The sequence below is a fragment of the Chiloscyllium punctatum genome, chromosome 16, assembly GCF_047496795.1.
Source record: "Chiloscyllium punctatum isolate Juve2018m chromosome 16, sChiPun1.3, whole genome shotgun sequence".
In the NCBI taxonomy this organism is placed as follows: domain Eukaryota; kingdom Metazoa; phylum Chordata; class Chondrichthyes; order Orectolobiformes; family Hemiscylliidae; genus Chiloscyllium; species Chiloscyllium punctatum.
Window position 1 is genome coordinate 18,716,468 of NC_092754.1, and position 24,453 is coordinate 18,740,920.

At 51.3% G+C, this 24,453-nt stretch overlaps 1 protein-coding gene across 5 annotated transcripts; it reads left to right on the forward strand.

Annotated features, from left to right (window-relative positions):
* Nucleotides 1-262: 262 nt before the first annotated feature.
* On the forward strand, nucleotides 263-14,586 carry LOC140487009 (uncharacterized). Of its 5 annotated transcripts, XM_072586363.1 has the most exons (4): nucleotides 263-412; nucleotides 2,075-2,693; nucleotides 7,016-7,165; nucleotides 8,162-14,586. In XM_072586363.1, exon 4 carries the CDS (start codon nucleotides 9,785-9,787, stop codon nucleotides 13,433-13,435), a length of 3,651 nt encoding a protein of 1,216 aa, XP_072442464.1. In that variant the 5' UTR covers nucleotides 263-412; nucleotides 2,075-2,693; nucleotides 7,016-7,165; nucleotides 8,162-9,784; the 3' UTR covers nucleotides 13,436-14,586. The 5 variants fall into 5 exon arrangements, with proteins under 5 accessions (XP_072442464.1, XP_072442465.1, XP_072442463.1 ...); XM_072586364.1 differs by lacking the exon at nucleotides 2,075-2,693 and having other exon boundaries at nucleotides 265-412; XM_072586362.1 differs by lacking the exons at nucleotides 263-412; nucleotides 2,075-2,693 and adding an exon at nucleotides 5,938-6,062 and having other exon boundaries at nucleotides 7,016-7,220.
* Nucleotides 14,587-24,453: the final 9,867 nt, after the last annotated feature.

Below are 24,453 nucleotides of genomic sequence, written 5' to 3' on the forward strand. Positions count from 1 at the left end.
TCTCACTCAGACACATCCACGGTGTGCCACACCCCACAGTCTGATGGCCAGGTCTGGAAAAACCTAACTCCCGCCCAACCCCTCCCCACCCCCTGCTCCATTCCACACCTCCCGAAACAGCAGGCAAGGGAATTCTTGGAGAATAGGAACACCCCTATAGAGCAGGGTGAGGGTCAGTAGAGAGTGATTGGATTTCTGAAGCTTCCTTGTTAGAAGGAGCTGCTGAAAGGGGAGAGTTTGAAGGTTTGAACCAAAGAATTACTGAATGTCTTGTATGTCTCTGTTCTGATTAAACAGTTCATGAAGAAAAACTGCAGATAAACAGAAGCATCCTGCTGTGGGAAACTGCAAACTGGTAAAAGCAGAATCCTCAGAATGTCTGAGAGTTTCCTGAAGAGGTGAAACTGGCTCAGTGAGTGTTTTACTGTTTCTCTCAGTTACTGTTCAGAATATGACTGTCACCTGAGAGCTTTACAGTGGCACAATGGCTCACTGGTTGGCACTGCTGCCTCACAGTGCCAAGGACCTGAGTTTGATACCACCCTTGGGTGACTGTCTGTGTGCAGTTTGCCCTGTGCCTGCGTGGGTATCCTCCTACAGGCCAAAGATGTGCAGGTTAGGTGGATTGGCCATGGTAAATTGCCCATTATGTGCAGGCTAGGTGGACTAGCCATGGGAAATGCAGGGTTACAGCGATAGAGTAGGGCAGTACGTCTGTGTGGGATGCTCTTCAGAGGGTCAGTGTGGACTTGAGGGGCTGAATGGCTTGGTTACACACGAGGGATGCAATGATATTCTATGGTGTTTCTAAAAGTTAAACAGTCAGAAACATGAGCAAGGTATATTTTGGCAAAGCCACTGAGTTTGGCTGTGAGTGAGGCTACTGAAGTCAGTAATCTTGCATTTGTGTGGCACCTGACCTGTCCTTAGAAAACCCCAAGGCTCATTTCAGACAATGAAATAACTTTGAATTGTTGAAATCATTTACTATGGAGATGTGGCAGCCAATGTGTGCACGTAAGAAAAACATTGTGCCAATGACCAGACGAAGTGCTTTAGTCATACTGATCGGGAATTAAATATCAGCCAGGTCACAGGGTAAAACCTAATTGCAGATCTTCACATTGTGCACAGGATTTTATCCTGCTATTTGTGAGGCTTAACGTCTGATCTGAGAGTCAGCACCTCCAGCAGCATCGCACTCCCTCAGTACTGCAGCAGAGTTCAGCCCAGGTTCAGTGCAATTGTAATAATTCCTGCATGGTTCGTTGGAATCAGTACATGTCAGGAATTCCCAACCATGGTAAGTAAGGATACCATGGAGGACATAAATAGAGCCAAAAGAATCCCAGATTAGATGCTTATTTTGCTGATATTTGGGAGGAGACGGACTGGGAAGAGGCATGGGGGGGAGAGGAAGAAGCCAAAACAGGTGGGTTTCTGTTATTTTAACAGGATTTACATTGTAGTGAAGTTAAAGATTAGATTACCTACAGTGTGGAAACAGGCCCTTTGGCCCAACAAGTCCACACTGTCCCTCTGAAGAACAACTCGCCCAGACCCATTCCCCTAACCAATAACACTACGGGCAGTTTAGTATGGCCAATTCAGCTGACCTGTACATCTTTGGATTGTGGGAGGAAACCAGAGCACTCAGAGGAAACCCATGCAGACACGGGGAGAATGTGCAAACTCCACACAGACAGTTGCCCAAGGTGGGAATTGAACCTGGGTCCCTGGTGCTGTGAGGCAGCAGTGCTAACCACTGAGCCACTGTGCCACCCCTGCATTGTTATGAAATCATAACTCTAATCCCTAATATCTCTCCCCTTTCCAGCATCTCAGAGCAAGGTTGTAATGATGTATACTCCTGATGTGAAAAGCAGAAATTGTTGAAACATCTCAGCAGATCTGTGGAGAGAAATCAGAGTTAACGTTTTGAGTTAAGATTTCAGAGTTAAGGTTCTGTGGAAGGGTCACTCAACCTGAAATGTTAACTTTGGTTTCTCTCCACAGATGCTGCCAGACTTGCTGAGCTTTTCGAGTGATTTCTGCTTTTGTTTTTGATTTACAGTATCCACAGTTCTCCCAGAGTCTGTGATGTACTCTCTGCTTCCTGTCACCATTCCCAGATGGAGATTCTTGTGCAGAGCAAGTAGAGGGGGGTAAAAGGTCACAAGGCCCCAAATGTTACCCACCCACAAATCCTGTCCAGTCAGTCCCCAGTGAAACAGAATTGGCACTTGGCACCCGGTTCCTGTGGAATCCCTGGCAGACTGAACCTCACCATTGGCTGCTTCCTTCAGTGAAGGTTCCTAAAGACAGAGAACATTCCAGAAACGGGCTGTCACCAAGTATCTGTGCTGTTTCGTCATACTGACATTGGTCTGTGATTATAAGTCAATGATTGATGTTAATTTTGGCAGAAGGACACATTCATTTCGACGGCTGCAATGGGAGATAAAGGAGAGACTCAATCCTCAGGCTGCAGCTCCACGAAGAGGAGCCCAATGTGGAGAATCTGACAGACTACAGCAGGCCGTGGGCTGACCTATGACCTTTGCTCAGTCAGTGGGTCACAGTGGGGCTAACCCATTGGCTGGACAGTCAGCTTCAGTTCCCATAAGTTTGAGAGGTGAAGGTTCAGCCAGTGTGAACATTCCTGATTCATGTCCAGTAACTCCTGACAGAAGGTTAGTGTGTGTATTGTCATCTGCTTAGACAATAGACAATAGACAATAGACAATAGACAATAGATGCAGGAGTAGGCCATTCTGCCCTTCGAGCCTGCACCGCCATTCAATATGATCATGGCTGATCATTCCTAATTAGTATCCTGTTCCAGCCTTATCTCCATACCCCTTGACTCCACTATCTTTAAGAGCTCTATCCAATTCTTTCTTAAAAGAATCCAGAGACTGGGCCTCCACTGCCCTCTGGGGCAGAGCATTCCACACAGCCACCACTCTCTGGGTGAAGTAGTTTCTCCTCATCTCTGTCCTAAATGGTCTACCCTGTATTTTTAAGTTGTGTCCTCTGGTTCGGCACTCCCCCATCAACGGAAATATGTTCCCTCCTGCCAGAGTGTCCAGTTCATGCTTCTCCTTACCTAGGATCACAGTTAGATAACACCAATTGTCCAGTTGGTTGGATGAGGGGCTACTGCAGGGATCTGTGGGTTTGAACCCCCAGGGAGAGTCAGGAGGGGGAGCTGAACCCCAGGGAGAGTCAGCACCTTCAGGAGAGGGTTGGATAAGCAAATTTATTTTGTAAATCCACAATTCAGGATGGAGTGCAGTTATCTCTGGAGAACGTGGAGTGTTTTTGCTTTTTAAAGCATGTTGTACTTTTACACAATCACTGTGCGACAGATTTTTGCAACAAATTCTTGTAATAGTTATTGGAATTTTATGTGCATTCCTTGGTAAAGTATTTTGTGTCAATCTCTGAGGTATTCCCTCATTCTCAGCTCTGCAGTTTCAGGATGCTAAGTGCTGACAGTAATGTAATGGAGCCAGATCCATACAGTGGAACTGCCTATTGCCTGTGTCACTTATTGAATATACAGAGTCCAAGTCAACTTTCAAAAGTTCTGATGTTCCTACCAAACTTTTCAACCCACTTACTGTGTACAGTTCTGGTCTCCACATTACCAAAAAGATGTGGATGCTTTGGAGAGAGTGCAGAGAAGGTTTAGGAGGATGTTGCCTGGTATGGAAGGTGCTAGCTATGAAGAGAGGTTGAGTAGGTTTGATTTGTTTTCATTAGAAAAAAGGAGATTGAGGGGGGACCTGATTGAGGTTTACAAAATCATGAAGGGTACAGACAGGGTGGATAGAGACAAGCTTCTTCCCAGGGTGAAGGATTCAATAGCGAGAGGTCATGCTTTCAAGGTGAGAGATGGAAAGTTTAAGGGGGATACACGCGGCACGTACTTCACACAGAGGGTGGTGGGCGTCTGGAATGCGTTGCCAACAGAGATAGTAGAGGCAGGCACAGTGGATTCATTTAAGATGCGTCAGGACAGATGCATGAATAGGTGGGGAGCAGAGGGATACAGATGCTTAGGAATTGGGCAACAGGTTTAGACAGTGGGTTTGGATCAGCTCAGGCTTGGAGGGCCAAAGGGCCTCTTCCAGGGCTGTAAATTTTCTTTGTTCTTTGTTCACTTGGTTGCATGCTTACAGGAGGGATCCAGGACTGACTGGGATCTCACACCAAAAGTGGTCTTAAACTTACTGAGATATGGCATCGGGAGTGACCTCAGTCTGACTGAAATCCTGCGCCAGGAGTAATCTCAGACTGACAGAGATCCTGCACCAGGAGTAATCTCAGACTGACTGAGATCCTGCACCAAGAGTAATCTCAGACTGACTGAGACATTGAATCAGAAATGATTTCAGACTGACTCATATCCCACTACTGGGATATGTTATGCCTCCTACATAGTGGCACCGCAGGTGAGCTGTACTGAAATTACAGAGCACAATTTCTCTTGCAAATTCCAAACAGTTGGAAGCCATGAGTAAGGCAATGGCTACGGAAGACCCTCTGTTGCTTTTATGAGCTCCTATGTCCTGTGCCTGGGAGTACCTGTTGAGATTGGTTACTCTGAGCTATTCAGGAGTTGAACCTGTGCTCTCTTTGATACACAGGCCTCAGTGTTCACTGCTGAGATTGTTCAGTCCTCAATCTACAAGGTCACATCTGCTATTTCAGCCCAATGTCTCTTGTTAACAATTTGATGGAGAGCGGTGATCAGCATTAGTGAAGGGTCATCATTGGATTGGATGATTGCCAGGGTGGGGAATTAGATTGGCCCTGGTTTCATTTGGTTTGTTTATTGCTGTCTTCCTTTTCAAAGAATGCGAGGTAATCTGACCCCTGGCCAGGGTCTCCCCACCCCACCCAGCAGTTCCCCATTATCCACACCCTAGTGTCCCATCCATCACCTGCCCCACCAAGTGCCCCAGGGCCAAAGAGCTGTCCTCATCCTCAGACAGCAGTTCCCCCATCCCCCCATTAATGTAAATATTCACTCCCTCCACCTTCAGCACTCAGTAGCAGCAGCGTGGACCATCAATCAGATGCTCTGATTGCACCTTCCAGACCCATGGCCACCATCATTAAGAGAAACAGGGGCAGCAGATTCATGGGAACATACCTCCTTCCCCCACTCTAACCCCACATCAGGTCCCCACCACAGCATCCTGTGGACAATTCCTGTGAGGGGTGGGGGCTGGAGATGCAGGTAAAGGTAAGGTCACCAGAGTCCTACCAGACCCTCGGGCTGGTCTCTCACTAGAGACAGATGACTAGTTTAGGTTTAACCTGAGGATCACCACTCCTCTGGCAAGGAGAGAGGCTGAGAAGGAGAGTCTTTCATGGTAACCTCAGCTACAGCAGGAAGCTGGCCTGGGGATGTACAGAGAGGGTTGAAGTTGGAATGTTAAACCCTGAACCTCCCCTACAGTAAAATGGGTCTGACCCCTGACATGGGTGGTTGGCCAGACTGTTGGCTCATTGTCTTTATCCTTTATCAGACCCCTCCCGGTGACTGCATTCCCACCTGCCAGCCTGAGGGTCTCGCTTATCACCGAGAGTGACGTTGACCAGAATGGGATGGGTTTGACCCCTGGCAAGCGGCAGCTCGCAGATTGTGGGAGAGCTGGGGAAAGACATTCCCAGGGTCTCTCTCTGTGTGTATTCGCTCCCCCCCCCCCCCCCCACTCCTAGAGCACACTGCCCTGCCTCACATCCCCACCCCCACCCCTGCCACCTGTCGATGAAGGGATTGTGTTCATGGAGAGCCAGACCTTCTCCCATTCTCCCTCACTTTGCAGTGATTGGCCAGTGAGTGTGGGAAACAGAGTGAGAGCAGAGCCCCACACTCTGTCATGCTAATTCCATCCTTTATAAAGGGCAGCTGCTAAGGGTGCATTCACAGAGCGTGCTCTCACTCACGCATACCACACGGTCTCAGAGTCATGTCTCTGAGCAGCTCCTCCACCCTGCCCCTCATCGCAGAATGCACCGGTCTCACAGCGAAGGATAAATTCCGGGTAAGTGGAGCTTCCACGGTCAATTCCCTAACTTACACAGACCAACTGGAACTGGTAAAGAAATTGCAGCAGATTCTGTGACAGTCAGTGGGTACCATCAGCAGGTGAGTGCACAGAGGCAGTTCAACAGCTCCAGTAACACTTTACCAGAAGAGGGGAGAAAGTGTGAAATCTGCTGCCAAAGGCAGTGGTTTGGGGGAAAACGAAGAATGCATTTGAGGGAGCCCTGTAAACAAAGAATGTTATACTGATAGGGTTTGGTGAACAGTGAGGAGGGAGGGTCTGCACAGAGGAGAAAGACTGACAAGGAGAGTTTGGGCTCAATGATGTCTTTCAGGGTTTATAGGAGGGGAAGGGGAACTGTACCCCAGGGAGAGTTAGTACCTTCAGGAGGGGAGGGGGAACTGTACCCCAGGGAGAGTTAGTACCTTCAAGAGGGGAGGGGGAACTGTACCCCAGGGAGAGACAGCACCTTTAGGAGGGGAGGGGGAACTGTACCCCAGGGAGAGTTAGTACCTTCAGGAGGGGAGGGGGAGCTGTACCCCAGGGAGAGTTAGTACCTTCAGGAGGGGAGGGGGAGCTGTACCCCAGGGAGGGGCAGCACCTTCAGGAGGGGAGGGGGAGCTGTACCCCAGGGAGAGGCAGCACCTTCAGGAGGGGAGGGGAAGCTGTACCCCAGGGAGAGTCAGCACCTTCAGGAGGGGAGGGGGAGCTGTACCCCAGGGAGAGGCAGCACCTTCAGGAGGGGAGGGGGAGTTGTACCCCAGGGAGAGTCAGCACCTTCAGGAGGGGAGGGGGAGCTGTACCCCAGGGAGAGACAGCACCTTCAGGAGGGGAGGGGGAGCTGTACCCCAGGGAGAGGCAGCACCTTCAGGAGGGGAGGGGGAAGAAGGATTCAATATGAATTAATATTTCTCAGGGTGGTTCATGATTCTGGTTGTGTCGTGTTGCAGCTGGTGAAACCGGTGATGGAGAAGAGATGTCGGGTTTGGTTAAACCGCATCAGCTCCCTGAAAGACTTGGTGGAAACGAACATCGAGCAGACATCAAGCTGGAAGAAGCTGACATCTTGGAAGTGAATCCATGTTTGTGTGGTGTTCCCAGTGAGTGTCTGTGCTCCTGGCCATCTACATCCTGACTAACAGCCCAACCCACAAGGTCACACTGAACCCCTTCCTTTTTGATGAGCCTACCCCATTTGACGACACATTCCATTGAGATCAGGAGATGGGGGTATCTAGGTTTGGACATGATTTGTGCTGGGAGGTGGGGCTGTGGGCTGACCGAGGGAATGAGCAATGGGTGTGAGGGGACTGAGCGAAATGACAGCATAAATGCATCAAGTTCGTGTCGCACCTCCGAGCTGTGACTGGACAATATGCAGAAACCCAGTTCATACACACTGCCTGAACTGGAGATCACTGCCCAGTGACCATTGAAGGGAGTGACCTGTGTTGATAATGAACATACACAGATTTGTCTTATGTCATCCCCAATGTTTTGGGACCTAACTCCCAAGAAAGGCCAGTGTCTGGGCATCACATAGCCCAGGGAGAGGTGAGTGTATGTGGGGGCTGTACCCCAGGGACGGTCAGTGTGTGTTGGGAGCTGGGTACCCCAGGGAGAGTTGGTGTGTGTGGGAGCTGCATCCCAGGGAGAGTTGGTGTGTGTGGGGGCTGTACCTCAGGGAGAGTTGGTGTGTGTGGGGGCTGTACCTCAGGGAGAGTTGGTGTGTGTGGGGGCTGTACCTCAGGGAGAGTTGGTGTGTGTGGGGGCTGTACCTCAGGGAGAGTTGGTGTGTGTGGGGGCTGTACCTCAGGGAGAGTTGGTGTGTGTGGGAGCTGTACCTCAGGGAGAGTTGGTGTGTGTGGGAGCTGTACCCAAGGGAGGGTCAGTATGTGTGTGACCCTAACTCCAGGGAGAATCAGTGTGTGTGGGATCCAGAACCCCAGGGAGAGTTAGTAAGTTTTGTACTGATGGGTGAACTTGTATTTAGCTGGCATGTGTAACTGTTGAAGTTCTGTGAATTTTTTTTCCCTTTTAATTTACGAGGGGATTCTGCCTCGAAGTGCCTTCACTGCTTTTCCTTCTCGTTCCAGATCTCGGGCCCGAGTATGAGCAGCATCCACTGGTGATCCTGATGCAGAGTCTCTCCAGATCGAAGCAGGGTCACATCTGGGCTCTGGGCCAAAGGTCAAACCCTCCCCACCCCCTGCCCCCAAACATGGGGATAGAGATGTAACTGGGAGGCAGGGTTATTATTCCTGGAACCACTGGCTGCATCTCCTGCAGGAATTAGCACCTTATGTTCTCAGCTGTTAAAGTATCTTTGTCTTTGCTGAGCCTGACAAAACTCAGTCAATTGTCAACTCGGAGATGAACCTTTGCCCATTCACCCTGGTCCTCTCAGAGTCCTGTTTGAAGAGGTTTCCAGTTTGTGATTCTATCCCTGGGTCAGGCTGTTGTTTGTGGTGCAGACCTGAAGCTCTGTTACTTTGAGTTATTGCGTCGTAGAGGTACCTCCCTCAAAACCGCTCCTGCTCACCATCCTGACCCCCATTCACAAACACGAACACCCCAGTCTGTCCTCGGGTCACCCCAAACTACCTGCTGAGCAGGAGGCTGGAGTCCAAACTTGAGTCTTACTCGTGGAAATTTCAGCTGGAGCTTGTTCAGGTATCAACATGAAGAGGAAAGGGAAAAACATGTCCTATATTGGCCCAGCCCCTCCTGTACACTGTAATGTATGAAGTGTAGGCATGATGTCCATCTACAAGAATCACCACTACTTTACTGGGGTTTTCCCTCTGGGATGGCAGCAGGAGTAAGCCCCACCATTGAGTCAGCTCACAGCTGATCCTTTACCTCATCCTCACTTTCCTTGAGGTCCTTAATAATACAAAAACCTGTCTTATCTCCAGCCACTGGGAAAGAGCATTCCAAAGATTTGGACATTCTTCAGATCTCAGTCAAGATGGCCGACCTTTGGCATACTTGGCCACTGACCTTCTTCCAAAGTCCAGAAGGTATAGGCCGATTCTACACAATTTCTTGTCGTGGGATGGTCAACTAGCCCTCGCCATTAATCGAGAGTGAATTTTCATTGCGTCAACCCTTCTTTGAGCTACAGAGACCAAAACTTTATAAAATCCAGGGTGATCTCAGCATAGCCCTCGACAATGAAAGGGTTGAAAGGTCAGAGGGGAGAGATGTAAATCAAGAGGTTGTCTCAGGTGCCTGCAGAAGGTCAATACATTACAACCAGGTGCAAGGTGGGATAAGGTCTGTCTGTACTCGCTGGACTGTGTTACTGCAGATTACACACACTCCAGTCCTCACAGTAAACTGGGCTGTTGGAAACTGCTGTCCAGTGCATTTGGTGTTGGCAACTGAAACTCAGTGGAGTGAAAGCTCTGTATGTGTCTGGAGTTCTGATCACATGATATGATCATGTGACCATTGCCTGGAGTTTGCAAACATTTCACAATTATCTTCAAAATGTTGGTTCCTTCCTTGTTGAGTTTCAGCTTGTGTGTGATGGTGCTGTCAGAAAAACAGTGCGAGGGCAGTTATAAAATAATGAACTTGCATTTATATAGCACCTTTCACAGCCCCAGATCAACCTAAACTGTTTTACAGTTAATAAGATACTTTAGAAGTTCAGTCACGACTCTAATACAGGGAAATGTGTCAGTCAGTTTGCATAGAGCAACATATCCATAATGCTCCCACAGTTACATCTGATACTCCCTCGGTGCTGTCCCTCTGACAGGGCGATACTCCCTCGGTGCTGTCCCTCTGACAGGGCGATACTCCCTCGGTCCTGTCCCTCTGACAGGGCCATACTCCCTCGGTGCTATCCCTCTGACAGGGCGATACTCCCTCGGTGCTGTCCCTCTGACAGGGCGATACTCCCTCGGTGCTGTCCCTCTGACAGGGCGATACTCCCTCGGTGCTGTCCCTCTGACAGGGCGATACTCCCTCGGTGCTGTCCCTCTGACAGGGCGATACTCCCTCGGTGCTGTCCCTCTGTCAGGGCGATACTCCCTCGGTGCTGTCCCTCTGACAGGGCGATACTCCCGTGGTCCTGTCCCTCTGACAGGGCGATACTCCCGTGGTCCTGTCCCTCTGTCAGGGCGATACTCCCTCGGTCCTGTCCCTCTGTCAGGGCGATACTCCCTCGGTGCTGTCCCTCTGACAGGGCGATACTCCCTCGGTGCTGTCCCTCTGACTGGGCCATACTCCCTCGGTGCTGTCCCTCTGTCAGGGCGATACTCCCTCGGTGCTGTCCCTCTGTCAGGGCGATACTCCCTCGGTGCTGTCCCTCTGACAGGGCGATACTCCCTCGGTGCTGTCCCTCTGTCAGGGCGATACTCCCTCAGTGCTGTCCCTCTGACAGGGCGATACTCCCTTGGTGCTGTCCCTCTGTCAGGGCGATACTCCCTCGGTGCTGTCCCTCTGACAGGGCGATACTCCCTCGGTGCTGTCCCTCTGTCAGGGCGATACTCCCTCAGTGCTGTCCCTCTGACAGGGCGATACTCCCTCGGTGCTGTCCCTCTGTCAGGGCGATACTCCCTCAGTGCTGTCCCTCTGACAGGGCGATACTCCCTCGGTGCTGTCCCTCTGTCAGGGCGATACTCCCTCGGTGCTGTCCCTCTGACAGGGCGATACTCCCTCGGTGCTGTCCCTCTGACAGGGCGATACTCCCTCGGTGCTGTCCCTCTGTCAGGGCAATACTCCCTCGGTGCTGTCCCTCTGTCAGAGCAATACTCCCTCGGTGCTGTCCCTCTGTCAGGGCCATACTCCCTCGGTGCTGTCCCTCTGTCAGGCTGATACTCCCTCGGTGCTGTCCCTCTGTCAGGGCGATACTCCCTCGGTGCTGTCCCTCTGTCAGTGCGATACTCCCTCGGTGCTGTCCCTCTGTCAGGGCAATACTCCCTCGGTGCTGTCCCTCTGTCAGGGCCATACTCCCTCGGTGCTGTCCCTCTGTCAGGGCAATACTCCCTCGGTGCTGTCCCTCTGTCAGGGCCATACTCCCTCGGTGCTGTCCCTCTGTCAGGCTGATACTCCCTCGGTGCTGTCCCTCTGACAGGGCGATACTCCCTCGGTGCTGTCCCTCTGACAGGGCGATACTCCCTCGGTGCTGTGCCTCTGACAGGGCAATACTCCCTCGGTGCTGTCCCTCTGACAGGGCGATACTCCCTCGGTGCTGTCCCTCTCTCAGGGCCATACTCCCTCGGTGCTGTCCCTCTGTCAGGGCGATACTCCCTCGGTGCTGTCCCTCTGTCAGGGCGATACTCCCTCGGTCCTGTCCCTCTGTCAGGGCGATACTCCCTCGGTGCTGTCCCTCTGTCAGGCTGATACTCCCTCGGTGCTGTCCCTCTGTCAGGCTGATACTCCCTCAGTGCTGTCTCTCTGACAGGGCGATACTCCCTCGGTGCTGTCCCTCTGTCAGGGCGATACTCCCTCGGTGCTGTCCCTCTGTCAGGGCGATACTCCCTCGGTGCTGTCCCTCTGTCAGGCTGATACTCCCTCGGTGCTGTCCCTCTGACTGGGCGATACTCCCTCGGTGCTGTCCCTCTGTCAGGGCCATACTCCCTCGGTGCTGTCCCTCTGACAGGGCGATACTCCCTCGGTGCTGTCCCTCTGACAGGGCGATACTCCCTCGGTGCTGTCCCTCTGACAGGCTGATACTCCCTCGATGCTATCCCTCTGACAGGGCGATACTCCCTCGGTGCTGTCCCTCTCTCAGGCTGATACTCTCTCGGTGCTGTCCCTCTGTCAGGCTGATACTCCCTCGGTGCTGTCCCTCTGACTGGGCGATACTCCCTCGGTGCTGTCCCTCTGTCAGGGCCATACTCCCTCGGTGCTGTCCCTCTGTCAGGCTGATACTCCCTCGGTGCTGTCCCTCTGACAGGGCGATACTCCCTCGGTGCTGTCCCTCTGACAGGGCGATACTCCCTCGGTGCTGTGCCTCTGACAGGGCAATACTCCCTCGGTGCTGTCCCTCTGACAGGGCGATACTCCCTCGGTGCTGTCCCTCTCTCAGGGCCATACTCCCTCGGTGCTGTCCCTCTGTCAGGGCGATACTCCCTCAGTGCTGTCTCTCTGACAGGGCGATACTCCCTCGGTGCTGTCCGTCTGTCAGGGCGATACTCCCTCGGTGCTGTCCCTCTGTCAGGGCGATACTCCCTCGGTGCTGTCCCTCTGTCAGGGCGATACTCCCTCGGTGCTGTCCCTCTGTCAGGCTGATACTCCCTCGGTGCTGTCCCTCTGACTGGGCGATACTCCCTCGGTGCTGTCCCTCTGTCAGGGCCATACTCCCTCGGTGCTGTCCCTCTGACAGGGCGATACTCCCTCGGTGCTGTCCCTCTGACAGGGCGATACTCCCTCGGTGCTGTCCCTCTGACAGGCTGATACTCCCTCGGTGCTGTCCCTCTCTCAGGCTGATACTCTCTCGGTGCTGTCCCTCTGTCAGGCTGATACTCCCTCGGTGCTGTCTCTCTGACAGTGCGATACTCCCTCGGTGCTGTCCCTCTGTCAGGCTGATACTCCCTCGGTGCTGTCTCTCTGACAGGGCGATACTCCCTCGGTGCTGTCCCTCTCTCAGGCTGATACTCTCTCGGTGCTGTCCCTCTGTCAGGCTGATACTCCCTCGGTGCTGTCCCTCTGACAGGGCGATACTCCCTCGGTGCTGTCCCTCTCTCAGGCTGATACTCTCTCGGTGCTGTCCCTCTGTCAGGCTGATACTCCCTCGGTGCTGTCTCTCTGACAGGGCGATACTGCCTCGGTCCTGTCTCTCTGACAGGGCGAACTCCCTCGGTGCTGTCCCTCTGACAGGGCGATACTCCCTCGGTGCTGTCCCTCTGACAGGGCGATACTCCCTCGGTGCTGTCCCTCTGTCAGGGCGATACTCCCTCGGTGCTGTCCCTCTGTCAGGGCGATACTCCCTCGGTGCTGTCCCTCTGACAGGGCGATACTCCCTCGGTGCTGTCCCTCTGACAGGGCGATACTCCCTCGGTGCTGTCCCTCTGTCAGGGCGATACTCCCTCGGTGCTGTCCCTCTGACAGGGCCATACTCCCTCGGTGCTGTCCCTCTGTCAGGGCGATACTCCCTCGGTGCTGTCCCTCTGACAGGGCCATACTCCCTCGGTGCTGTCCCTCTGACAGGGCGATACTCCCTCGGTGCTGTCCCTCTGACTGGGTCATACTCCCTCGGTGCTGTCCCTCTGACAGGGCGATACTCCCTCGGTGCTGTCCCTCTGACAGGGCGATACTCCCTCGGTGCTGTCCCTCTGTCAGGGCGATACTCCCTCGGTGCTGTCCCTCTGACTGGGTCATACTCCCTCGGTGCTGTCCCTCTGTCAGGCTGATACTCCCTCGGTCCTGTCCCTCTGACAGGGCCATACTCCCTCGGTGCTGTCCCTCTGACAGGGCGATACTCCCTCGGTGCTGTCCCTCTGACTGGGTCATACTCCCTTGGTGCTGTCCCTCTGTCAGGCTGATACTCCCTCGGTCCTGTCCCTCTGTCAGGGCGATACTCCCTCGGTGCTGTCCCTCTGACTGGGCGATACTCCCTTGGTGCTGTCCCTCTGTCAGAGCCATACTCCCAAGGTATTATACCAGGATTCCCAGCATTGACTGTATGTTGAAGCACACTCTGTCCCTCTTTATACGAATCTGTGATAAACTACTTTTTAATCACTATTTAATTTAAATGCTTAATTTCTAAGGTACTTTCATTTTTAAAGTTTTGGAAAATATGCAGGTTACATAATTCTGAGCTTTTCAATCAGTTTTGGAGCTCTGGCTAATGTATCATTTCTCATGTACTGGTTTTTACAGCTGTTGACATTGCAAAAGAGCTGATAATTTTTTCACATTTATCTCCTGAGCACTTGCTGGCATTTGTAATTAAGATAATAGAAAATGTTACCGAAAGTAAATCTTATTTCAAATGAAGCTTGTTTAAATTAAACAAATATTAGATTGATGATATTTCTGCTTTAGTTGCAAATAAACGTCAGTGTGTGTTCTTTGCATTGTCTTTAAATGAGATATCGTTGCAGTTAGCTTGATAATCAGTCATGAGCTACAATGGTGAAACAGTCTCGAATGACTGAAAGACCTAATCTTGTTCCTGTCTTTCTATGTTAAGAATAATAGCTTGATTTTTACTTCCTCTGTAACAATGTGTAAAAGCCAGTCCTTTATTAATGGTTAAGCATAGAATTTCCAACATGTGAAGGAGGCCATTCTGCCCATCTGATCAATGGTCGCAAGAGACTGCCCATTCAATGAATTAATTAATCTCCTTCCTGCCTCAGTGTTTAACTATATTAACTGTCATCAATGGCCTTCCCCTTAATTAATCCATCTGATAACTCTATTTTGATTTAGCCCCTTCACTGTTTTGATCACACAGCATTGCCCTTTGATGTGAAGGGCAGTGCTTGTCACTGGCCACTCGGGTGTTTTCATATCCTCCTGGTGGTGGAAACTGAATAAAGATTCGTGCACCTTGTGTCTCTCACTGTGTCTCACACTTGCACACACACACATGGGTGCTGGGGAAAAAATAAGCATGACCGCAGTTAGACGGTAGTGTGGGGAAAATAAAATAAATATAACAAGGAGATTTAGAATCTCATCAGTTTAGGATACTGACTCTTAAAAAAAAAGAAAAACAAACAAAAAAACAATTAACCCATCTGCTAGACAATTCCATATTCACTGCACTTGCTGGGTAAGGCGGTTTCTCCCGATTGGATTAAATCACAATGACTTTATGCATCTACAGCCCCAGCCTACTGAGAGTGAGAATCTCCTTTGGTGGCTCTCAGACTGAGGAGTGATTGGGCACTGAGTGTTGGACTCTGACAGAGAGCAGGGTCCCCCACTCTGTCGTGGTTATATTAAGCAGCAGCAGCAGCAAGGCTGAACAGCCTATCCCATTCCCATGTCCACTGCTGGCTTCATGCTATGGTGTCGCTGGCCAACGATTTGAGCCACAAGAGGTCAACGGTGCCGGGGAGGTCAGGCCACCTCGAATGGAGGTGACAGATTGGAGCTCGCAGCCAGGAGAGGAGTGTATCCATTACTCTGCCTCCATCCTCAGAGACTCCCACCCTGCTGTGCAGATACTGCCAGACACCAGCCCCTCTGCTCCACACAACTGCAAGGTTGGCGCTGGACTGTGGATTGTGTATCCCACTGAGGGCCTGACCCATAAATAAAGGCAGACTCAGCTCATAGGGAAGGTGGGGGTGGGGATGTCAATGAATGAAGGGGAAAGGTCACCAGTGAAAGGTCATGAACAGATAAGTGGGGTGACCAAGTTCAATTCTGGATGAGAGGTGAGATGGACGTATACACAAAATATGCTGCAACTATCAGGAGAGATTGATCAAACAGAGAGGAGCTGATTTTACCATTTTGGGACTTGTGGGATGTGGGTGTTGCTGGTTGGTCAGCCTTTATTGCCCATTCCCAGTTGCCCTTGGGAAGGTGGTAGTGAGTTGCCTTCTTGAACTGCTGCAGTCCATGTGATGAGGGTTAATCCACAAAGCCCTTAGGGAGGGAATTCCAGGATTTTGATCCAGCAACAGCGAAGGAACAACTCAGGATGATGAGTGGCTTGGAGAGGAACCTGCAGGTGGTGGTGCACCTGCTGCCCTTGTCCTTCTAGATGGAAGTGGTTGTGGGTTTGGAAGGTGATGTTTGAGGATCTTTAGTGAATTTCTGAAGTACATCTTGTAGACAGTACATACTGCTACTACTGAACATTGTTGGTGGAGGGAGTGGATGCTTGTAGGTATGGTGCCAATCAAGAGGAAGCTTTGTCTTGGATGGAGTTGAGCTTCTTCAGTTTTGCACCATCCAGGCTTTGTAGATGGGAAAGAGTCCTTGGGGAGTCAGGAAGTGAGTTACTTGCTGCAGTATTCCCAGCATCTGACCTGCTCTTGTAGCCATTGTGTTTACATCGCTAGTCCAATTGAGTTTCTGGTCAGTGGTAATCTCCAGGATGTTGACAATGGAAGATTAAGTGAAGGTAACACTGTTGAATGACAATGGTTAGATTCTGTAGTGTTGGAAATGGGTGTTGCCTAGAATTTGTTTGGTGCAAATGTTGGAAACAGAGAAAATAGGAGCAGGAGTAGGCCATTTGGCCCTTCAAGCCTGTTCCATCGTTCAATATGATCATGGCTGATCATCCAGCTCAGTGCCCTGTTCCTGCTTTCCCCCATACCCACGGATTCATTTAGCCCTAAGAACTGTATTTAACTCCTCCTTGAAAACATTTTAACATTTGGTCTCTGTCACTTTCTGTGTGGCAGAGGAATCCACAGGCTCACCTTTCTGTGGGTGAAGAATTGTCTCCTCATCTCAGTCCTAAATGGCCCAACCTGTATCCCTAAACTGTGGGCCCCATCCCACCCTCACACACACACACACCAAGTTCTGAGCTTTCACACACAAACATCCAGATGGTAGCATTAAGCAACAAGTTTCTTTTCGACTAAACTTGGATGGTGTGATTTATTTGCTGTTAAGATGCTGCAGAGAAATAAAACCTCACAAGGGTTCAGAAAAGATTTACAAGGATGTTGCCAGGGTTGGAGGATTTGAGCTACAGGGAGAGGCTGAACAGGCTGGGGCTGTTTTCCCTGGAGCATCGGAGGCTGAGGGGTGACCTTATGGTTTATAAAATCATGAGGGGCATGGATAGGATAAATAGACAAAATCTTTTTCCTGGGGTGGGGGAGTCCAGAACTAGAGGGGCATAGGTTTAGGGTGAGAGGGGAAAGATAGAAAAGGGACCTAAGGGGCAACTTTTTCATGCAGAGGGTGATACGTGTATGGAATGAGCTGCCAGAGGAAGTGGTGGAGGCTGGTACAATTGCAACATTTAAGAGGCATTTGGATGGGTACATGAATAGGAAGGGTTTGGAGGGATATGGGCCAGTGCTGGAAGGTGGGACTAGATTGGGTTGGGATATCTGGTCAGCATGGACGGGTTGGACCAAAAGGTCTGTTTCCATGCTGTACATCTGTATGACTCTATGACTTTAATTATGCAGAGTTCACTCTTGTCTCTGAGTCAGAATGTCATTGGCTCAGGTCCCAGTCGTAGAGCTTTGAGTCCATATTGCAGGCTTACACGTCGAATGAAGAACAGAGAGCATCCATTCCAGCCAGTCAAATACCATTGGAGGCGTGTAACACGGGATACATAGGAAATATGGGCATGCAATTTGTGCACAGTATCCTCCCATAAGCAGCACTTAGTAACCATTAGATAAACTGTTTTTGTGATATTTGAGGGATAACTATTGGCCTGGACACTCCTGTACGACCAGGGCAGTGATTTAAAAGATGGAATCTCTGACAGTCCTTTAGCACTGCCATGTGAATGTCAGTCTGGAATACCAGTCCAAGTGTCCAAGTTTGTGACTTTATCCAGGAACATTTAAATTCAGGGGAACGTGGTACCAACTGAGCCACTGCACGTTCACAACTAAAAGAATGGGAAACTGAAAAATAGTACCCTCCAAAATAACGAAAGATGTCCTATCAGTGTGGGGAAGTTTTGGGCAGAATTGCCTGGTTTAGATTAATGAAGGCATGTACTCTGCCAGTCGTCTTGTCATGTACAGTGAGTGTGTGTATGTGTGTGTTTTTATCATCTGCTGCCACCTGCTGGACATTTAATGAGAACCGCGTCAAGAAATTTCTGGCCTGGACCTGTCGACATCAAAATTATGGGGTAAAAACAATGACTGCAGATGCTGGAAAGCAAATATTGGATTAGTGGTGCTGGAAGAGCACAGCAGTTCAGGCAGCATCCAACAAGCAGCTGCTCGTTGGATGCTGCCTGAACGGATGTGCTCTTCCAGCACCCCTAATCCAGTATCAAAATTATGGTGTGGAGGTGTTGGTGTTGGACTTGGGTTGACAAAGTTAAAAATCGCATCATACCAGGTGGGATTATAATGTGGTGTCGTGTGATTTTTAACTTTATCAAAATTATGATCAGACAAAGTTCTTGGAAAGCGCAAAATGAAAACTCATGAAAACACAGGAGCAAACAAAACACAGTAGGGCGAGAATTCTGACAAATTTCCAATTCATTTTGAGGGTCAAACTATTGCTACTGAACAAATGATGAGAATTAGACTGGGCAAATGTGGAGTGCAAGAACGCAGTAATCTCAAACCCTTTGTAAAATATATTAACAATATTCACTCCTGTAAGCTTCTAATTAATTTCAACAGAGCAAAAAACATTAAGTGAAATGATACAATTGACACTGACTCTAGGCTGAAAGGAGTCTGCATTGTGTAGCTAGGTGCGTGATGGTGATTGATCAATTAAATTAGTTAATTTGCTTTTCTGTTTAATTTGTTTCTTTGGTTTGAGGTTTGGTTACCTGAACATTGGACAAACATGGGAGGCAGGGTGGTTCCAGGGTCAAGGGTCAGCACCTGTGTTTATTTATCTTGGTTGAATAGACGTCAATATCAGATCCAGAGTCGGGATTGAAGTCGGTATCAGGGTCATTATTGAGGTGACAATTCTTACTGGATTGTGCTTCAGGAGCTCTCATAACCTGATATCTGCCTCCATTGCATCTGGTCTGTCACTCCAATTATTGGTCACCCACCATATCGATTCTTATTAAGCAAATGGTCAATAATGGTGGCTGCAATACCCATAATCCTTTGCACTCCGGAAACCACTCTACTGATTACGAAGATCCCCCAAGCCTGCCAGCTGGTGGGGATTCTGGATCTGGAAAAACAACACATCCAAGTGCCACACCGTTCCTTAGGAATGTTCCAGGTATTAATTTTGTGTGTTTCCATGAAATTCTGGAAATGTTGGCAACTCTCCACCTGGCCTAAGGCAGCAGGGATAAAGCTGACCTTGAATAGACTCAGACAAATCTCAGAGGACCGATATCAACCACTCTCACCTTCTCCATCTTTTTGAGGGGTTGGTTAGTTCAGTTAGCTGGGTAGTTGGTTTGTAATGTGGAGAAAAATCAGCAAATTGGATCCAATTCCAGCATTGGCTGTGGTTACCATGAAGGATTCTCCCCTCCCTAGGCCTGAGACATGGTGACCGTTAGGTTAAACCAGCACCAGGTCTCTCTCTCTCTCTCTCTCTCTCTTTCCAATGAGAGAGCAGGAGGATGGTGAAGTTACCTTTCACAATCTCTCAAACTGAGTGAAAAGTGTCTTGTTGGCAAAAACTTGTCACGGCATCTGCATCTGTTGTTTTTGTGAAATGTTTGATTGGTCCGAGGGAATTGATGGAGAATGGGTCACAATGTAACATAGCAGAATGTATGATATGGACAGGAATTGCACTGGTATGTCAGGCCAGGAAGTGGATCCCAGGAGGGAAAACATTCAAGACATTTCAAGGCCATTCTCCATCAGTCAATGTGCATCAAACACGTTCATCATTCCCCTGAGAGATACTGAGCAGATTGGAAGATCTGAAGGTGAGTTTCTGGCACTGAGGGACACTGGTTTGTGTTGCAGGAATCATCCAGCAATGGGACGTGAAAAGGGTCTCGAAAGCAACATCCCTCTCCTTAACTCCCACTCACTCTCAGCGTATGCTCAAACACTTCTGATGTACCTTGGGGTTGCTGTCTTCTGGGTATTAATTACCCTGTGCGATCTCACCCAAACTGTTCTGCTTGATCCCAGTGCACAGACAGGATATTCACCAAGGGGCATGAACTACTCACTCCCAGAGTCACCCACGCTCACTCCCACCCCTACTCCCAGACTCACCCACCCTCACTCCCACACTCACTCCCAGAGTCACCCACGCTCAATCCCAGAGTCACCCACGCTCACTCCGACCCCTACTCCCAGAATCACCCACCCTCACTCCCACACTCACTCCCAGAGTCACCCACGCTCACTCCCACCCCTACTCCCAGAATCACCCACCCTCACTCCCACACTCACTCCCAGAGTCACCCACGCTCAATCCCAGAGTCACCCACGCTCACTCCCACCCCTACTCCCAGACTCACCCACCCTCACTCCCACACTCACTCCCAGAGCTACCCACCCACACTCTCAGAGCCACCTACCCTCATTCCCAGAGTCATCCACCCTCACACCCAGAGAAACCCTCCCTCACTCCCACCCTCACTCCCAGAGACACCAACACTCATCCCCATCCTCACTCCCAGAATCAACCACACCCTCACTCCCAGAGAAACCCACCCTCATTCCCAGAGAAACCCACACTCACTCCCACCCTCACTCCCAGAGTGACCCACACTCACTTCCAGAGACACCCACATTCACTCCCAGAATCACCCACACTCAGCCCCACCCTCAGTCCTAGAGAAAACCACACTCACACCCAGAAACACCCACACTCACTCCCACATTCACTTCCAGAGTCACACACACTCACTCCCACCCCTACTCCCAGAATCACCCACACTCACTCCCAGAGTCACACACACTAACTCCCACAGACACCCACCCTCACTCCGAGTTACCCACCCTCACTCCCAGAGACACCCACACTCACAGCCACCCTCACTCCCAGAGTCACCCACACTCACTCCCAGAGACACCCACACTCACTCCCAGCCTCACACTCAGTCACCCACACTCACTCCCAGAGTCACCCACCCTCACTCCCACCCTCACTCCCAAAGCCATTCACACTCACTCCCACACTCACACCCAGAGCCACCCACCCAAACTCCCAGACTCACCCACGCTCATTCCCATCCTCACTCCCAGAGCCACCTACCCTCATTACCAGAGTCACCCACCCTCACTCCCAGAATCACCCACACCCTCAGTCCCAGAGAAACTCACACTCACTCCCACCCTCATTCCCAGAGACACCCACCCTCACTCCCAGAGAAACCCACACTCACTCCCAGAGACACCCACCCTCACTCCCACCCTCACACCCAGAGTCACCCACGCTCACACCCACCCTCACACCCAGAGTCACCCACGCTCACACCCACCCTCACTCCCAGAGTCATCCACCCTCACTTCCACAGAAAGCCACCCTCACTCCCACCCTCACTCCCAGACTCACACACCCTCACTCCCAGAGAAACCCACACTCACTCCCACCTTCACACCCAGAGAAACCCACACTCACCCCCATCCTCACTCCCAGAGTCACGTCACCCACGCTCACTCACACACTCACTCCCACAGACACCCACCCTCACTCCCAGAGCCACCCATCCTCACTCCCAGAGACACCCACACTCACTCCCACACTCACTCCCACCCTTACTCCCACCCTGACTTCCAGAGTCACCCACCGTCACTGCCACCCTCACTCCCAGAGAAATCAACACTCACTCCCATCCTCAAACCCAGTAACACCCACCCTCACTCCCAGAGTCACCCACCCTCACTCACACCCCCACACTCACTCCCAGAGTCACCCACACTCACCCCACCCTCACTCCCAAAGTCACCCATCCTCAGTCCCAGAATCATCCACACCCTCTCTCCCAGACAAACCCAGCCTCACTCCCAGAGAAACCCACACTCACTCCCACCCTCACTCCCAGAGAAACCCACACTCACTCCCACCCACACTCCCAAACTCACCCACACTCACACCCAGAGCCACCCACCCACACTTCTAGAGTCACCCACGCTCATTCCCACCCTCACTCCCAGAGCCACCTACCCTCATTCCCAGAGTCACCCACCCTCACTCCCAGAGAAACCCACACTCACTCCCACCCTCGCGCCCAGTGACACCAACACTCACCCCCATCCTCACTCCCAGAGTCACCCACCCTCACTCCCAGAATCACCCACACCCTCACTCCCAGAGAAACTCACACTCACTCCCACACTCACTCCCCGAGACAACCACACTCAATCCCAGAGTCACCCACACTCACTCCTAGAGTCACCTACCCTCACTCCCACTCTCACCCCCAGAGTCACCCACCCTCACTCCCAGAGAAACCCACACTCACTCCCACCCTCGCGCCCAGAGACACCAACACTCACCCCCATCCTCCCTCCCAGAGACACCCACCCTCACTCCCAGAATCACCCACGCTCACAACCACCCTCACTCCCAGAATCACCCACGCTCACACCCACCCTCAATCCCAGAGTCACCCACCCTCACTCCCAGAGAAACCCACACTTACTCACACCCTCACACCCAGAGACACCCACACTCACTCCCACCCTCACTCCCAGAATCACCCATGCTCACTCCCACCCTCACACCCAGAGTCACCCACACTCACACCCAGAGAAACCCACCCTCACTCCCAGAGACACCCACACTCACTCCCACCCTCATCCCCAGAGTCACAAACCCTCACTCCCAGAGAAACCCACCCTCAAACCCAGTGACACCCACCCTCACTCCCAGAGTCACCCACCCTCACTCCCACCCTCACTCCCAGAGTCACTCACACTCACCCCCACCCTCACTCCCAGAGAAAACCACACTCACACCCAGAGACACCCACACTCACCCCCACCCTCACTCCTAGAGCCACCCACCCTCACTCCCAGAGTCACCCACACTCACTCCCACCCTCACTCCCAGAGTCACTCACCCTCACTCACAGAGTCACCCACACTCACTCCCACCCTCAAACCCAGTGACACCCACCCTCACTCCCACCCTCACTCCCAAAGATACCCACACTCACCCCCACCCTCACTCCCAGAGAAAACCACACTCACACCCAGAGACACCCACACTCACTCCCACCCTCACTCCTAGAGCCACCTACCCTCACTCCCAGAGTCACCCACACTCACTCCCACCCTCACTCCCAGAGTCACTCACCCTCACTCACAGAGTCACCCACACTCACTCCCATCCTCACTCCCAGAGCCACCCACCCTCGCTCCCAGAGTCACCCACACTCACACCTACCCTCCCTCCCAGAGTCACCTACACTCACTCCCACCCTCACTCCCAGAGTCACCCACACTCACCCTCACTCCCAGAGTCACCCACCCTCAGTTCCACACTCACTCCGAGAGTCACCCACACTCACTCCCAGAGTCACCCACCTTCACCCCACCCTCACACTGAATCACCCACACTCACCCCACCCTCACACCGAGTCACCCACACTCACCCCACCCTCACTCCGAGTCACCCACACTCACACCTACCCTCACTCACAAATTCACTTCCATGCTCTCACACACTCTCATTCACTCTTCCATTCACCCACACTTATTAACACACACTCACACTCACTCCCAAAGTCACTCACAGCTGCACCGAGAGTCACTCTGTCATCCACTCCCCATCTCCCTCACACAATCACTCTCAGACTCAGCACATTCTCTCCATCGGTGAGGCAGAAATTTATAGATTGACGTGCACGATTTCTGTCTTCTTTTGAAATATTGATGTTAAAAATAAGAACGGTGCAGAATTCTGACTGAGCAAAACTGGCAAAAGAATTGAATGAGATCACCATCATGTGCTCTGGTAACAGTTAAATCAATTGGCTGTAAGAAAAACCATCCTGAAATAGGGGCACTGCTTTTCTGCAAAATGACGCAAGACTGAGTCAGCAGAAAGCTGCATCAACCTGAGAGCAGGAATTGATTCATCTGCAGAAACCAGGAACCCTGAGCATCAGAAAGAAGGGAACATTGTCTGCAAAGAGATTGTTGGAAGATGGGTGAAGCAGGTGAGGTTGCCTGACAGGGAGTGGGAATGATGGTGTTACATTTTGGAACGGTAACACTGCCACAGAGGTCTCAATGTGCCAGAAAATTGATCCTTACTTTGGAGACTTGAAATGTAATTGAGGCCGACACTGCCATCAATAGGAGGGAACACAACCCACCCAGAGGGGCAGTACTGATGGAATGGAGTCCTGTTGGAGGGGCAGTATTGAAGGAATGCTGCACTGTTAGAGGATCAGTACTGAAAGAGAACTGTACTGCCACAGGCACAACACAGAGGCAGATCTACACAGTCACAGGGTCAGAGCTGAGGGAGTGTCACACTGTCAGAGGGTCAGTGCTGAGGGAGTGTCACACTGTCAGAGGGTCAGTACTGAGGGAGTGCTGTACTGTCAGAGTGTCAGTGCTGAGGGAGTGCTGCACTGTCAGAGGGTCAATACTGAGGGAGTGCCGCACTGTCAGAGGGTCAATACTGAGGGAGTGCTGCACTGTCAGAGGGTCAGTACTGAGGGAGTGCTGCACTGTCAGAGGGTCAATACTGAGGGTGTGCTGCACTGTCAGAGGGTCAATGCTGAGGGAGTGCTGCACTGTCAGAGGGTCAGTGCTGAGGGAGTGTCGCACTGTCAGAGGGTCAGTGCCGAGGGAGTGTTGCAATGTCAGAGGGTCAGTACTGAGGGAATGCTGCC

What these genes read in the sequence shown, in the direction of transcription:
- LOC140487009 (XM_072586363.1), top strand. Translation starts at nt 9,785, where the DNA reads ATGCTCCCACAGTTACATCTGATACTCCCTCGGTGCTGTCCCTCTGAC.